This window comes from Epinephelus fuscoguttatus, linkage group LG21 (genome assembly GCF_011397635.1).
Source record: "Epinephelus fuscoguttatus linkage group LG21, E.fuscoguttatus.final_Chr_v1".
Lineage (NCBI taxonomy): Eukaryota > Metazoa > Chordata > Actinopteri > Perciformes > Serranidae > Epinephelus > Epinephelus fuscoguttatus.
The window spans coordinates 37,651,978-37,667,359 of NC_064772.1; the positions used below are offsets into that span (position 1 = coordinate 37,651,978).

Consider the following 15,382-nt stretch of genomic DNA (forward strand, 5'->3'; position numbering starts at 1 on the left):
AAATTTAAATTTGAATTTAGAATATTCGTTGACAGCCCTACTCCCCAGTGACGCTTCCCAGCTCTTCCTGGGGGACCTGAAGCGTTCTCAGACCAGATAAGATCTATAATCCCCTTCTGGGTCTGCCCCGGGGCCTCCTACCGAGTGGGACGTGCCCCGAACATCCCAGGAGGTGCCCAGGAGGATCCTGATCAGATGCCCGCACCACCTTAACTGACCCCTTTGGACGCAAAGGAGCAGCAGCTCTACTCCGAATTCCTTACCCTATCTCTATGGCTGAGCCCAGACCCCCTCCAGAGGAAAGAGAGCTGCTTGTACCCGCGTATCTCATTCTGTCGGTCACTACACTACAAGTCGAGCGAGTTGTCCTCTAATGTGAAGATCAGCAGTTCGATCCCCAGCTCCTTCAGTCCACATGTTGTGTTCTTGAGCAACATACTGAACCCAAATTGCTCCTGATGGCTGTTCCATCAGTGTGTGTGTGTGTGTGTGTGTGTGGAAAACTGAGTAGCAGGTGGAACCTTGTATGGTAACCTCGGCCTCCAGTGTGTGAATGTGACTCGTATAGTAAAAAGTCACCATTTACCATATTTGTATCAGTCTCAGAATAATTCAAGCAAAGATGTGCAACAAACTACAGAGTGTGAATTGTATAACCCTCGTTCCATCCCTGCCTTCCAGTGAGGGAACAGGCTGCGCCCTCCAGTGGTGAATCCCTGAACAGCAAGAGCTCAGTCCCACTGTGACTGAATCATTCTTTTAATGTCAGAAACATGACAACACACACACACACACACACACACACACACTGTTTATGATTAAGCAGAAACCAAATCTGTATTCTAAATGCCTTGCTGCCAGACATGTGATGAGACCAGAACTGCCAGTGATAAGAAATGACACAGGATGGATAACACAGTTATTCTCCCTCACCCTCACAGCTGGTTGTGTAAAAGCCCAACAGAAGCTTCAAATCAGTTTACGAATGACATGAGCTGAATGATGATGACCGCCACTGCTCACTAATCTCTCCCACTGATGGTGCAATTTTATAAGCAGTTCCATTATAAAACACATGTTTCTCAGAGGATAGAAGAGGCAGCAAACAGAAACCAAGGGGTGAGGTTTTCTATTACAAATACACAAAATGTACTGTAATGTGTTATGATGCATCGCTATGGCCCTTTTCAAGTTCTGCTTCTTTGATGTGATTTTCTGGACACAAACAGCAATAAATGCACTGAATATAGCCCCCGGCTGTGGGCAAGAGAAGGCTACAATGTCACAGGAGACCCACAAAATGGCACAGCGCTGTTGTTTACCCTAGATTGTACCAATGGCAGACTTTCATTAAAGGGTTTGACAGTGATTTATTTATTGTTCTTCCAAAAACTGGCTCACAAGAGACAGAAAAGAAAAGAATGGTTAAAAGATCTGTGCAACCGAGGCCACAGGATGAGTCAAGCTCCAAAAATATGAGATCCTACACTTCCCACAATGCAACTTGTTAGCATCTTTCATTGGAGCCGCTGTGTCTGGTAAACACCCACCTCTGTACCCACACCCCCCATGATGCAACTGAGTGCAATTAATCACACAGTAATCACACAGCTCATACACAATTAAATACACCATCACATCTGCCTGATGCACAGGAGTTTGTTTTTACCTTCTGAGCAGCTGTTAATGAACAGTTTTTACCGTCATCATCTGGAGTCATTACAACAGTTCAATGGATCTATTCATGCCTACGGATGGAAATCAAGAATCAGTTTCAGTTTCAGTTGAGGACTGGTTCCAAGTTGTCTGATCCTTTGGAATCGTATGCCTCCGAGCTTACTGGTTTCTTTTACTGGTGCCTGCATGTGTTTCTGACAGCTGTGCACTGCAACAATGACGTCAAAGTCAAAAGATGACAACAGTGCTGCTTGTAGTGTCTGTAAAATGAGTATTTCATCTTGGAAAATACAGCACATACGGAGAAGTGTTTGCCGCCACTCAAAATCATAAAAGAAGACTAGTAGTTACTGGATGTAACCCCAGTTCTATGAGTACAGAAACTGCAGGGAGAGGAAGAGGGAATGAGACGGCGCCCGGACCGTAGCTGTATTGTTATAATAAAATAAATCCAAGCTTAGCCACTATTTTTATTTTGAGGCACCCAGCTCGTCTCAGGCCAGAGGTGTTTATGTTTTTGCCGTGAACTTGAAGCTTCCGGGCAACAGTCGGCTGTTAGCAGTTGGCACAAAGTCAAACTGATGCCACTGCGCCATGAAACGAGGAGGATGTACCCACTGTGAGCTGGAAACACTTTAACAGCTCTCCAGTTCATATATCAATAATATCTGCAAGTCGCAGTGGTGCTCCATGGTGGCAAAATGTGACTAAACAGTCACAGTATGGAGCCCCACAGGTACAAAGAAACGTTTCTCTGCTCACGCTGTCATTAATCTCATTAAGCTTAACTGTTACAGTGGCGTCGTTAAACATGATTTATTCACTGTAAGTTGCAAACACTTGAACAGCTCTCCAGTTCATATATCAATAATATCTGCAAGTCACAGCAGTGCTCCATGGTCACAAAGTAAGACTTAATATAGCTGTGGTTTGCAGAAAGTGATCTGGATGGGCGGAGCAGTGAGTGTGACGTATCTTGATCACGAGTCTCTTTTTGTGTATGTGTGTGAGTCTCCTTCCAGTGGCTTAGAAAAAACAATGTGACCATTTATACTCAATGTTCGCATTGAAGTAACTTCATAGATCCAAAGTGGAACAAGTGACAATACATCAAAATGTAGAAAGAAAAGAAAAGAAGAAAGGAAGAAGGGACAAAATGGAAATAAGGAGAGGAGAGAGGACAGACAGCCAATCGGATTAACAGAACGTTAATCAATGACAAATTTTTAGCATTACTTATTCTAGCAAACACTGTGGGCCGAATTCACAAAAGGATTGCGTGGCTTTTGCGGCAGCTAAACTGGTAAAAATGGAGCAAACAGATACCGTCTAATTCACAAAGCACGCGCAGAGGGTGAAATGCTCCACTAACTGCGCTGCCAAGCAGATTGCGTCTCGGTGCTCCGGTGTTATTTGCTCGTATTTAAATGAGGTAATATGCATGTATTTGGCGCAAAAATTTCCCGTTTCTATGCAAATGAGCCTCACTGATAAACAACGTCTTATTCACTAACACCAGCGCTAACAGCCACACGCAGTTTGAGTGAAGTAAATAACGTCTTTAGAAAGCTGGTGCAAACTGGGCGCTCCTCTGTGGAAGCCTCTCGCCCAGACTTTCCAGTGATCATGGCAGCAGTGATCGTCTGTTAAATCAGTCTGTAAATAATATTTTGACATTATTATTATAATCATTATTACTTTAATGGCATCCGAAGACATTGATGCGTTGAACAGGTGACAGTCTGCGGTCGTTCTCAAAACGCACTTCTGTCACGCGCTTCAAAAGCTACTTTCAATAATTTATTTTACGAAACGGGGGAAACAAACGTGAACAAAAACGGTTCCATAATTCATATTAAATTCAAAAGATAACGAAAAAACAGCTCCAAGTGAGAGGGAATAGTGATAAAGTGGTCAAACTGGGTCAAATCCACAGCCTCAACCCATCCCACACTGTTAGACTGACTCACCAGCAGACATCACTACATGAGGGTATACAGTATTCAGTACTTTGCCAAACACTTACCATGCCATGCGGCTAATTGCAATCAGGGGCAAACTGCACTCAGCTGCCAAACTTTGTGGGCGTGTTTACGCAGGTATATCATTAGCGCAATATCCTTTGTGAATAGGACGTTAAGACGGAGCAAACTGCGGGTGCAAGTGAAGTGCAATTCAAGGTGCTCTCAGCGGTTCCACCTGAATCATTAAGAAATTTTTCGATTCCTAAAAATTGTCCCTCGCGGCACGCCACTCTTTTTGGACTGCACATGGATATTTTCTTTGTTGAAAACACGATACAAACCTGTATAACATAAGCTGTTTGCCATCATGGAGCGCAGCAGGCGCTCTAAAGTGTGGCATCATTTTGTCAAAACGGATGACTGTTCAGCACAGTGCTACACCTGTGACAAACGTATTTCGTGCAATGGAGGATGCACCACGAATATGGCAAAACATCTTCGCCAGCAGCACGGTATACAAATCAAAGAATGTACTGTGTTTGACATGTTGCGCCGGACTCCCTCCTCCTCACAAGCCTCGTCTTCCTCCGTCAGCCCGGCTCAGCCAACAGCCAGCACCTCCTCGTCGGAGCCCTCGCAGTCGGGTAAGTTCAGTGAACTTTTATTGAAGATTTAAATAACGTTTGTTTAGTTTCTAAATTTAATAAGCAACCACGCCAAATGTGTTTTTGTAGATGAAAGCTCGCAGTCGCAGAGTTTACGGCCTAACGTTACTGCTCAAGCTAACAAGCTGGTCCCACAACATGAAACTCAAAGTTGTCACAGGAGAAAGCTGAGGAGTGCCACAGAAAAGTCACGGCTCATGTGGTGAAAAGGCTGCATCCCTTCTCAGAAGTTGAAGCACCGACATTCAGGTAAGAAAATAGTTTAGCTAACTTGTTAGCAACCTGCCCCTGACTCACACTAACAGTAACGTTATGTCATGTTTGTTTTTGTGTTTATAGAAACATGCTCAGTGCTTTAAACCCCAAGTACACCTAGAAGATGACTGACAATGCCACTGTCTGGGATCGGATCAAGGAGAGGCTCCTGGCTGGAAAGTTGACCCGACACTGAACAGGTGAAATGTCATTCATGCACAAACACCGTCTCTCCTCAGTCATTACGGTGTTTTATCTAAATGCCAAATGTTGTCTGTAGTTAACAGTGCATGATTGTGGAGGAGATGGTGAGAGGAGCCAGGGCGACAAGGAAGGAGTGGAGAGTGAGGAAGAGGAGCATGTAAGCCTATGATAGCAGAAATTATATTTGATAGATTCTGAATCTTAATTGTTATCTATGGATGCTGGAACTTGTTTGGATAAGCTTGTTCGTTATTTGTTTTGCAGCCACCTCCCTGCAAAACTGTGAGGATGACTCCACTGGAGGAGGTTTTTGCTGACGAAGATGACGTCACTGCAGACCTCCACATCCATCCAGGACAGAGTTGAGAAGGAGTTGCAGATGTACAAGGATATGCCACCCATCGTTACATCTGATGACCCTGCTGCTTGGTGGTGGAACATGCAAACGACGTATCCTTGTTCGTCAGACATGGCCTTTTCATTTTTATGTGCACAGACCTCCTCTACACCAAGTGAACGAGTTTTCTCCACTGCGGGAAACACAATCAGTGCTGAACGTTCATGTATACTGACTGAGAAGGCAGATATGCTTATTTATGCTGAACGAAAACTGTTAATGTTGGTAGTTTTTATACCTGTTTGTTCCATGGAGGCCTCCTTTACACCGGGTGAATAAGTTTTCTTTAATGCGGGAAACACAATCTGCTGGATGTTCACATCTACTGCCTGAGAAGGCCTGAGATATGCTTATTTTCTTAAACTGTTTCTATTCTGTTTTTTATACCTGCTAGTTCCCTGCAGAATGTGAATGACTGACTGAATGTGAGTCGATTTGTGGAAAGGTGTATAAAAATAATTTTTAAAAAAATTGTGTGAAATAAGCATTTGACATTTTTTGACCCCGCCCCTCAAAGAATCGGAATCGAGAATCGTTAGGAACCGGAATTGGAAAGCAGAATCGGAATCAGAATGGCTAAAATTCAAACAATACCCAACCCTACCAATACATCCTATAGCTGTTGATGATACTGATATCGGACTGATATTTAGTCTGGACCGAACGGTGAACTGACGGACAATGTCACCCATAGAGGCATGGCTCCAGCACTACTAACAATGAGACGATATAACTGTGAGGTATTTTTAAAAATGACCCCAGCAGGTTTGGGGCTGAGAGCCGCACACAGGGGAGTAAGACAGTAGAGGCAAACTAACACATCGTTGGTTTGGGTTGGCACGAGTTCTGAACGATGCATCAAATTCAATATATATGTTGAGTGTCTCCACTGTGGTGTGTGTCATACTATAGAATGACTCATTGCTTGTGTATAGTGAATAATACAGAAGATAAGGAACTGCGTACTGAATCGCAATCACGAGATTGGTTTAAAAAAAAAATCACAATTAGATTATTTCCCCATGGCGTTCAGCCAAACGTTCTTTTACTTAGAAAATAGACAGATTAATACATAAATCATCAATGAAAATAACTGCACTCATCTTAATTTGGTCCCTATGCTGCTTGTAAGCATGTCCTTTTCACCACGCTCAGGGAAAGTAAAACAGGCTCTAATTAATTCCATAGTGAGCTAACTCTATGAACATTTAGTAGCTGCATTAAATATACTTTGTGCAGGGCGAGAGGCTACAACACTGACTTTTTGATTTTCACAGTGATACGGACACTGAAGGCAGATGAGAGTGATGGCGTCCTTTGCGGAGCGCTGTGGAGATAAGGGCGCCTGATTGGCTCGGCTTTGGTGCAAACAGGCCAGTTCTTACGTGCTGGTTCTGTACTTTTCATTTGATGCTGTTGGCCTAACTTTGTGTAGTCGTCTGTGACTTTCTCTGCTGTCTAACTGTTCTGCCTCGCTGCTTTCTGAGCCGGTTCACATCTTGGGTACCATGCATTAATAATGAGCTGTGTTCAAAAGTAGAAAGTGACAAAGGAGGGAGGTAAAAAATGGAAGATTTTTTCCCCTCTTGTTTTCATTTCATTATGTTCCAGAGCAATGCTTATACTTGAAAAGAGCCTGCTAACATTTCTGAAGAAATATCACAAAGGATGAATCAAAGTAACTTCGCAGTTCACCTTCAAAATGTGCTGTCCTCAAAAACACCAGTATCGTTTTCTCAATGTCAGCTTTTTAAAAAAAAAACTACTTCAGAATGAAGTGGTACCTCCTAAATCTACAATCTGAATTCAGCAGCTACAACATCTGCAAGTTGTGTGGTGTTTGTTTTTTTAGTTGGGCTGTAATTTTGAAGAAAAGTAATGCTTTCCAGGCTTTTTCTACAACCCCAATGTTGGGACGCTGTGTTAGACGTAAATAAACACAGAATGCAATGATTATTAAGGACAAGATATCTAATGTGCAAACTCATAAACTTCACTTTGTTTTGTAAATATGCAGTCTGAATTTGACACGTTCCAAAAAACAGAGGCAACACAGCACTGGGGAAGTTGTGAAATGCTCAAAAAACTCCTGTTTGGAACGATCCGGTGGTGAACAGGTTAATTGGCAACAGGTGAGAATGTCATGTCTGGGTATTCAAGAGGCATGCTCAAAGGCTCAGCTGTTCACAAGCAAGGACAGTCACTTTATGAAAGAGATGCAAAGGCAAACAGTCCAACAGTTTAAAAACAACACATAGTTGCAAAGAATTTAGAGATTTCTCCATCTGAAATCCATAAAATCATCAAAAGCTTTGGAGAATCTGGAGAAATCTCTGCATGTACGGGGCTAAACTGAAAATGAACACTGACTGCACTGCATTAAAAACCAATATGACTGGGGCGTTGGTGGCTTAGTGATGGAGCGGGCGCCCCATGCACAGGGCTGTTGCCACACCGGCCCGGGTTCGACTCCAGCCCGAGGCCCTTTGCTGCATGTCACTCCCTCTCTCTCTCCCCCCTTCATGCTCACCTGTCCTATTGAATAAAGGCTAAAAATGCCCGAAAAAATATCTTAAAAAACAACAACATGACTGTATAAAGGATATTACTACATGGGCTCAGGAACGTTTTGGAAAAACCTCTGTCAGTAAACACATCGCTGCACCTACAATGCAAGTGGAGACTTCACCATGCAGACTGAAAGCCAGATATCAACAACATCCAGAAACACTGACTCATCTGAGCCTGAGCTCATCTGAGACAGACTGACACAACGTGGTCGGACCAGTCCATCGTGGACGTCATGTCCAGCTAAAGATGAAAAGGACCATCCAGACTGTTACCAGCTCAAAGCTCAAAGCATCTGTGATGGTATGGTGCAGTGTTAGTGCCCGTGGCATCATGGGTAACTTCACATCTGTGAAGGCTCCATGAACGCTGAAAGGCACACACTGCTCATTACTCCACCACATTTGTACATAGTTAATCAAGACATTCACTGTGACCTCGTCACATGTCCACGTTTGGTCATGGACTTTCCACGTCCACATATGACGTCCAAGGTACCCTGGGTGTGTTGGTTGTTGACGTTCTGGGACGCCGTGTCAACTTCAGCCTGTTACATGCATTGTCTGTTTTCAAAATACACTTCTGTTTTCACAGGAAATGTACAGTTTGATACAGGTATGCTAATATTATTTCTTTTCTTTGCTTAAATTATGGTTAGGTCAAGATGCACATGTCCTTATCTTCCTCTATACCGAGAGCAATATGTATATGTATTTGTTTTGTTTTATATTTATATGTGCAAATAAATAAAAGTCTAACAAAAAACAAAATTAATCGTCTGGTGATCACGATTTCGATTTTGAGGTCAAATGATTTCAAAATTAATGAAATCAAGAGTAGACGATTTTTAGTCACAGTTGCCTGAAGATGTTATTTTGTCCTCTGTTCACTCAACGAGCCAGTCAAGTAGGTGAATTATGAATATGCGAGGGGCAGGTGATCGTGGAAGATTTCAGAAACAGCGTGCGTAAAATGGCAGAGGGAGAGTGAGACAGAACAAAACTGACGAGCACTGGCCTTGTGGATGAAAGTCAATAGTTGCTGGACCCATCCACCACCCCTCTGGCCTGTCCTACTCAGACTCTTGCCACCTAAACTTTCATGGTTATCCAGCCGTGTTTCCCCCTGACACTGCTGGGCGCCATTAAACAATAATCGCCCGCATATCATGCCAACATAAAAGGACAGCTTTTTTTGTCTGACATTGGAAGTCACTGACCAAATGCCGGTTTTCGTCAACTTAAGAGTAGGGCTGCAACGATTAGTCGACTAACCGATGACCAATCCACTATTAAAATAATCAGTGACTATTTTAGTAGTCGACTGATCAGTTTGAGTCATTTTCCGTAGAAAAGTACCCAAAATTCTCTTATTGCAGCTTCTTACATTCAAATAATGGCAGCTTTACACACTCTCCCATGACGGTGATCTAAAAGCCTTTGGCGTGAGTACGAAACAAGACATTAGATGACAAGATTTTGGGGTTTGGGAGAGACAGACCGACATTTTTCAACATTTTAACACATTTTTCGATAAAATGATTAGTCGACTAATCAAAGACATAATCAACAATGAAAATAATCGTTAGCTGCAGCCCTACTTTGGAGTGAGACCGGGTTGAGCTAATAGTGATTTGCAGCTTTAGTCATGCCCTGACAGTCAATCACAGAACCTTTAAGTTTGACAAAATAATCTTAAATCAAGGTACATTATTTTGTTAAAACACTGTGCCCAAGGTTAACAATGAACGCCAGACTTTGTTACAGTCAGAGAGAGATTGTGGACATTAAAAGAGGGATAGATGTCGTGGGATATCCTGATCTTTCTTTGGGGGCATGATCCCAATCTGAGTCCTGTTATACTGGGTGTCTTCCAGTGCTGATAAGACAGAACCATAGGTGGGTAAAATTACTGTTACTCTGTCAAAACATGTGCTTAGGTAGAAGTAAAAGTAGTCATAAAATAATTTTTTAAAAAAATGATCACCAAAGACCACACATGGTCTTCAGGTAAAGGTAAGGAGGAGAACATAGACACTGCCAGTGTGATTTGAAAGCCATACTGCCACAGCTGAAGAAGAACAAAAGCATCATTGCACCCTTACTGTTGTGCTTCACTCTATCTGATTATAACTAAGTCGTCAAACACTGCAGGACATCAACTCAACTATTATGTGAGTCATTTCCATGTAGAACCATTTCAAGGAATTCGTTAATGTGACGTCTTAAATCACATCACGGAAGCTTCTCTGTTTCACCATGTCCCAATGTCTGATAAACATTAAAAAACACTTTTCAAAAGCCTCTAAATATAGTTAGAAACTGAATGGGGCTTGATACCGATTGGTTCACAATGTTGCAGTCGCATGTGATTCACTTCTCTTGCCACTAGATGGTGACAAAGTACTGTGTTTTTATTACAAGCACTATGTTTGACAGCTCATTCAATGCACAGACAGTAATCAGCAAATGCAAACATACAGAAAAAAAATCCTGATTTAATTTTCTGGCAACATTGTTGCTCTTTAGTTTTACATCAGTTACACAAAGATGAAGGCATCCATCATTATCTGTCTGTATGAAACATGTCTTACCTCGCCTGCCAGTGATGTGTACAGTTTCCTTCGCTCCTTTCTACTGAGTCGTTTGGGAGGCATGACGACTTCCTCTAATTGGCATGAACTGCAGAAGAAGAAAACAGACTGAATGTTGACAAGTGTGACAGACGGGGACAACTGGGGGGAAAAAACAGGGGATGAGAACAAAAGACTCTGGGCTGAATTCAAGCTGAGGTCATCTTGATGTGTCTTGATCCACGACAAACAACAACAATAAACCAGCTGCTTATATTAATTATATTGTACATATGTTGTTTCAACATTTTAGTCCTTTAAAACAATACAGAAACACTGTCTTTGGACACACAGAGGTGGTGTCCATACTCACTAAAGGAATGTATATCTTTAAAGGACAGGGATCTGTGTGACTGATTCTGTCTTCACAAGAAGAAAAGCATGCAGTCCCACAACTACTCACTGGATGTCAGCACTAGATAACTACTGTAATAACAAACCAGCAGAGGAACCACTGTTCATGTTTTCTCTTGTGAACCAGCCACAGCATCGGAGTTGAGTTTCCTGTATTACCCCAGAGACACCCAATAAGATTTTCAAAATTAAGTTATATGGTTGAACCTGTTCAACTGCTCGTTAATGCAGATAGCTCATCAGCCAATCGGGTGTCAGCAGCTCATTAACATTTAGTCATGTAGACATGGTGAAGACGAGCTGCTGAAGTTCAAACAGAGCATCAGAATGATGAAGAAAGGTGATTGAAGTGACTTTGAACGTGGCATGGTTGTTGGTGCCAGACGGGCTGGTCTGAGTATTTACTGGGATTTTCAGCACAACCATCTCTAGGGTTTACAGAGGATGGTCCCAAAAAGAGAAAATATCCAGTGAGCCAAAATGCCTTGTTGATGCCAGAGGTCAGAGGAGAATGGCCAGACTGGTTCAAGATGATAGAAAGGCAACAGGAAGTCAAATAAGCACTGGTTCCAACCAAGGTGTGCAGAAGAGCATCTCTGAAGCAACAACACCTTGTCCAACCTTGAAGCAGATGGGCTACAGCAGCAGAAGACCACACCAGGTGCCACTCCTGTCAGCTAACAACAGGAAACTGAGGCTACAATTCACACGGGTTTTCTCACCAAAACTGGACAATAGAAGATTGGAAAAACCACATTCAGATGGAAGCATGGATCCATCCTGCCCTGTATCAACGCTTCAGGCTGCTGCTGCTGGTGTAATGTACGCCGTCAGCCTCCATTAGGAGGAGTTGTGCTGCTACCCCCTCTCCCCTTGGATCTCCACAAGGGATGTGAGGACTCTAAACCTGAGCGTCCATCGGCATATGGGTGAGTTTCAGTGACTTTTCAGTTCGCTACTCCGTCTGCATACTGTCACTCCTGAGAGGCAACAGCACTTCTGAGCAAACCACAGACTGTTGTGTGGTGGAGATGCGTTCAATGATCATCCTCAGAACTCGTTTGGCAGTGGCTGTAATGTAACGGACACTGGTTTATATGTAAAAACTCCACAGGGCAGCTTTAAAGACCACAGTCAGAGGATAAGGCGCAGGTAAATTTATTCAAACAGAATAAACAGTTGGTCGGTCCACAAAAGTTACACAGTAACAGTAGCCTATGATAACAAATAAGTAAATATAAACGAAGGACAATGGAAAAATAAAGTGCAAAAATCACACAATCACATAAAATAACAATTTGCGGATGTGGCAAAAAAAAACTTAAGCTGTTATAGCTGTCTTTTTTTTTTTTTTCTCCGCCACACACACAACTGCCGAATATATCAGCAACCGCCGGTTGATGGGCGGACAGTGGCCGGTTGGAAATTTTTAACATATCGCCCAACCCTAGTCAGCCGACTGTTTACATTTCACTACATGGATTCTATGTATGTGACAAATAAAGCCTGAACACTGATGTGCTCATTGAAGCAGTGAGACTTACACTGTTTAAAATGTTCTGCCTAAAGCAACAAGAGCTCCCTTCTCCCTCTCATTGGCTGTAATGTTACTTTCTCTCGTCAAGTTTGAGCCAAGCTCAAATGTGGAGACTTTTTCAAAACTGTGATTTCTCAGTCATTTTTAACTTTATCCACACAAATGTTTGAACCCTGAGTTCACCCTGTCTCCTCCCTACTGCCGAGCCTGAAGCAAGCTGGCAAACACACATGGGTTGATCATATGTAGGAAATGTGATCAATATCGAGGCAGAATTAATTCACAATGCTTTACGCCGGGAGAGGATCTTCAGACCCCGTTTAGATGTGCTGTCTTTCCCCACTGAGTATCTGTTTGAACCGTACCGTTTTTTCATTAGACTCAATCGCTTACTGGCCACAAATATAAAATCTGACGCACGGGGTCGACCACACACCTGTACTGAGTATCTATCTATCTATCTATCTAAATAAAAACATGTTGCAAATTTTGGAACTAATTACATCCATCTTTTTCTTTAACTAAATTTTGAATTTTGGACTTTACAATACTCCTGACTTAAATGTTATTGGAAATGTCTGGAAACAAGCATGTTTGGAATTAAAACCAATCAGAGATCAATAAAGTAGACAGACAGCTCAGATATGTTTTTAGGAGAGACTTAAACAACAACAGTGACTCAGACAGATAAATATATGATGAACTTTTCATTGTGAGTTTTTGGTCTGGCTACATTTCTGTTCCCTACAGAACCAGCTCCTGTTGTTAACCAGCACCTTAAAGACCATTTGGAACATCTTTTATTACATTGATCGTTTTGTCATTGATCAGTTTCATTGATCATTTTGTCATTGATCAGTTTCATTGATCAGTTTCATTGATCAGTTTCAGAGATGTTTAAACCATAACTTTAACAGATACCAGTTCTTACACTTTTTACCTTCCATAATGTCATAACATTGTATTTATGCTGTTTGTTTTCATTCAAAGACACAAAAATATTGAACTCCAATTTCATGTCATTTTATTGTGACTAATGATGGTATAGTCTAATATGATTGACATTGGCGGGAAAAACCTGAGTACCAGGAGAAAACCCGTGAGTAGATAATAATAATAATAATCTACAGAAGCTGTCAGTGCTATATCGTAGGCAAAGGGACACAGGCAAATGGATTTGCCTGTGTCCCTTTGCCTACGATATAGCACTTATGAGTAAGGATAGACTGATACATCGGCTGGCCGATATATCGGGCCGATATTTGAGTTTTTTACTTGTATCGGCATCGGCCGATACGCGCGTGGGTTCACGGATTTATTTTTCCCTGGCATGATTTACAGACAGGCATTCACGGGCAGCTCTGTGTTGTCAGAAGACCCTGCAGCGCACATGCAGCGTTACCCGTCCCCCACTGGTAGAGTGGTGAAAGCAGCCCTGGAAGCTGCTTCAGGACAACGGTAAGTTTTAAACTTTCAAAGCTTCTAACTGTTAAACAGCATCGGCCCCAAATATCGGCTCAAGAAAATCGGCAGTCCATAATCGGTCATCGGCTAAGAGTGATGGGAAAAAAAATCGGTATCGGCATCGGCCCTAAAAAATCCATATCGGTCTATCCCTACTTATGAGTACCATGACCTGGATGACTAAGAAACAGACATCTCTGGGAGGCAATTGTTGCCCAGCCTGAGCTGAGCAACAATTGCCTCCTCCTCTACCTCCTACTTCTCATCTGCTCTAGTTTGTTCTTCCTTCTAGAGCATTTTTTTTTTGAATGTCATTGACATTAACGGGCGAACCTGAGCACCAGGAGAAAACCCTCTGTGGAAGCTGTCAGTGCTATATCGTAGGCAAATGGATTTGCCTGTGTCCCTTTGCCTACGATATAGCACTTATGAGTACCATGACCTGGATGACTGGGACACAGGCATGTCTGGGAGGCAATTGTTGCCCAGCCTGAGCTGAGCAACAATTGCCTCCTCCTCTACCTCCTTTTTTTTTAAAAATGTGACCGACACTGACAGGTGAACCTGAGCACCAGGAGAAAACCCCACATAAATTGAGAAAGCTATGGGAGCTACTGATGCCCAGTCTGAGCTTAACAATCACCAGCCTCCATTTCTTTCTCCATCTTCTCAGCTCCTCTTGTTTTTGCTGCCTTCTGCTGCATTTTGATCTTCATCTCCTGCAGCTGGGTCTCTCTGTCATCGGAAGACCTCCTTGGAAACAACAAGAAGCGTTTCCTCTTCTTGTTGATGTACAAACAGAGGTCTTCGAGTTCCGCCTTGTCGGCGACCAGCTGCGTAACCTCTGTTTCCAGGCTCTGCTGTTTCTCAGCCAGGTCCTCTGTAACCTTCTCCAGAGCGGTGTATTTATCATGCCAGGATGTCTGGCTCTGGAGGAGTTGGGCATCTTTAACTCTCAGCTCTTCTGCTGTTTTGGAGAGCTTGTTATTGAGGCAGTTGTTGTCCTCTGTGAGACGGATGATCTCAGCGTCTCTCTGGCTGATGTCTGGCTCCACTTTGACCCTAGATTGGGTCTGCTGTGCCTCCCAGCTCTGTTGAATTTCTACCAGGTTGCAGAACTTGTCTCTCAGAGACTGTAATTTATCCTGCCAGGATGTCTGGCTCTGGAGGAGCTCAGCATCTTTACATCTCAGCTTTTCTGCTGTTTTGGAGAGCTTAAGAATTAGGCAGTTGTTGTCCTCTGTGAGACGGATGATCTCAGCGTCTCTCTGGCTGATTTCTGGCTCCATTTTGACCCTAAATTGGGTCTGCTGTGCCTCCCAGCTCTGCTGTTTCTCAGCCAGGTCCTCTGTAACCTTCTCCAGAGCGGTGTATTTATCATGCCAGGATGTCTGGCTCTGGAGGAGCTCAGCATCTTTACGTCTCAGCTCTTCTGTTGTTTCAGAGAGCTTGTGAATGAGGCTGTTGTTGTCCTCTGTGAGACGGATGATCTCGGCATCTCTCTGGCTGCTTTCTGGCTCCATTTTGACCCTTAATTGGGTCTGCTGTGCCTCCCAGCTCTGTTGAATTTCTACCAGGTTGTAGAACTTGTCTCTCAGAGACTGGAATTTATCATGCCAGGATGTCTGGCTCTGGAGGAGCTCAGCATCTTTACGTCTCAGCTCT

General features: G+C 43.0%; 2 protein-coding genes across 2 annotated transcripts in view; one reads left to right on the forward strand and one right to left on the reverse strand.

Moving 5' to 3' along the window:
* The window catches only part of plppr5b (phospholipid phosphatase related 5b), a 173,469-nt gene that overhangs the window by 148,225 nt on the left and 9,862 nt on the right, over positions 1-15,382 (reverse strand). Inside the window, exon 2 of the mRNA XM_049565616.1 lies at positions 10,324-10,411. Coding sequence (XP_049421573.1) covers positions 10,324-10,386 — 63 coding nt within the window. The 5' untranslated portion in view covers positions 10,387-10,411. The remainder of the gene's footprint in view (positions 1-10,323; positions 10,412-15,382) is intronic.
* The window catches only part of LOC125882018 (uncharacterized), a 381,147-nt gene that overhangs the window by 67,912 nt on the left and 297,853 nt on the right, over positions 1-15,382 (forward strand). The window lies entirely within an intron of this gene.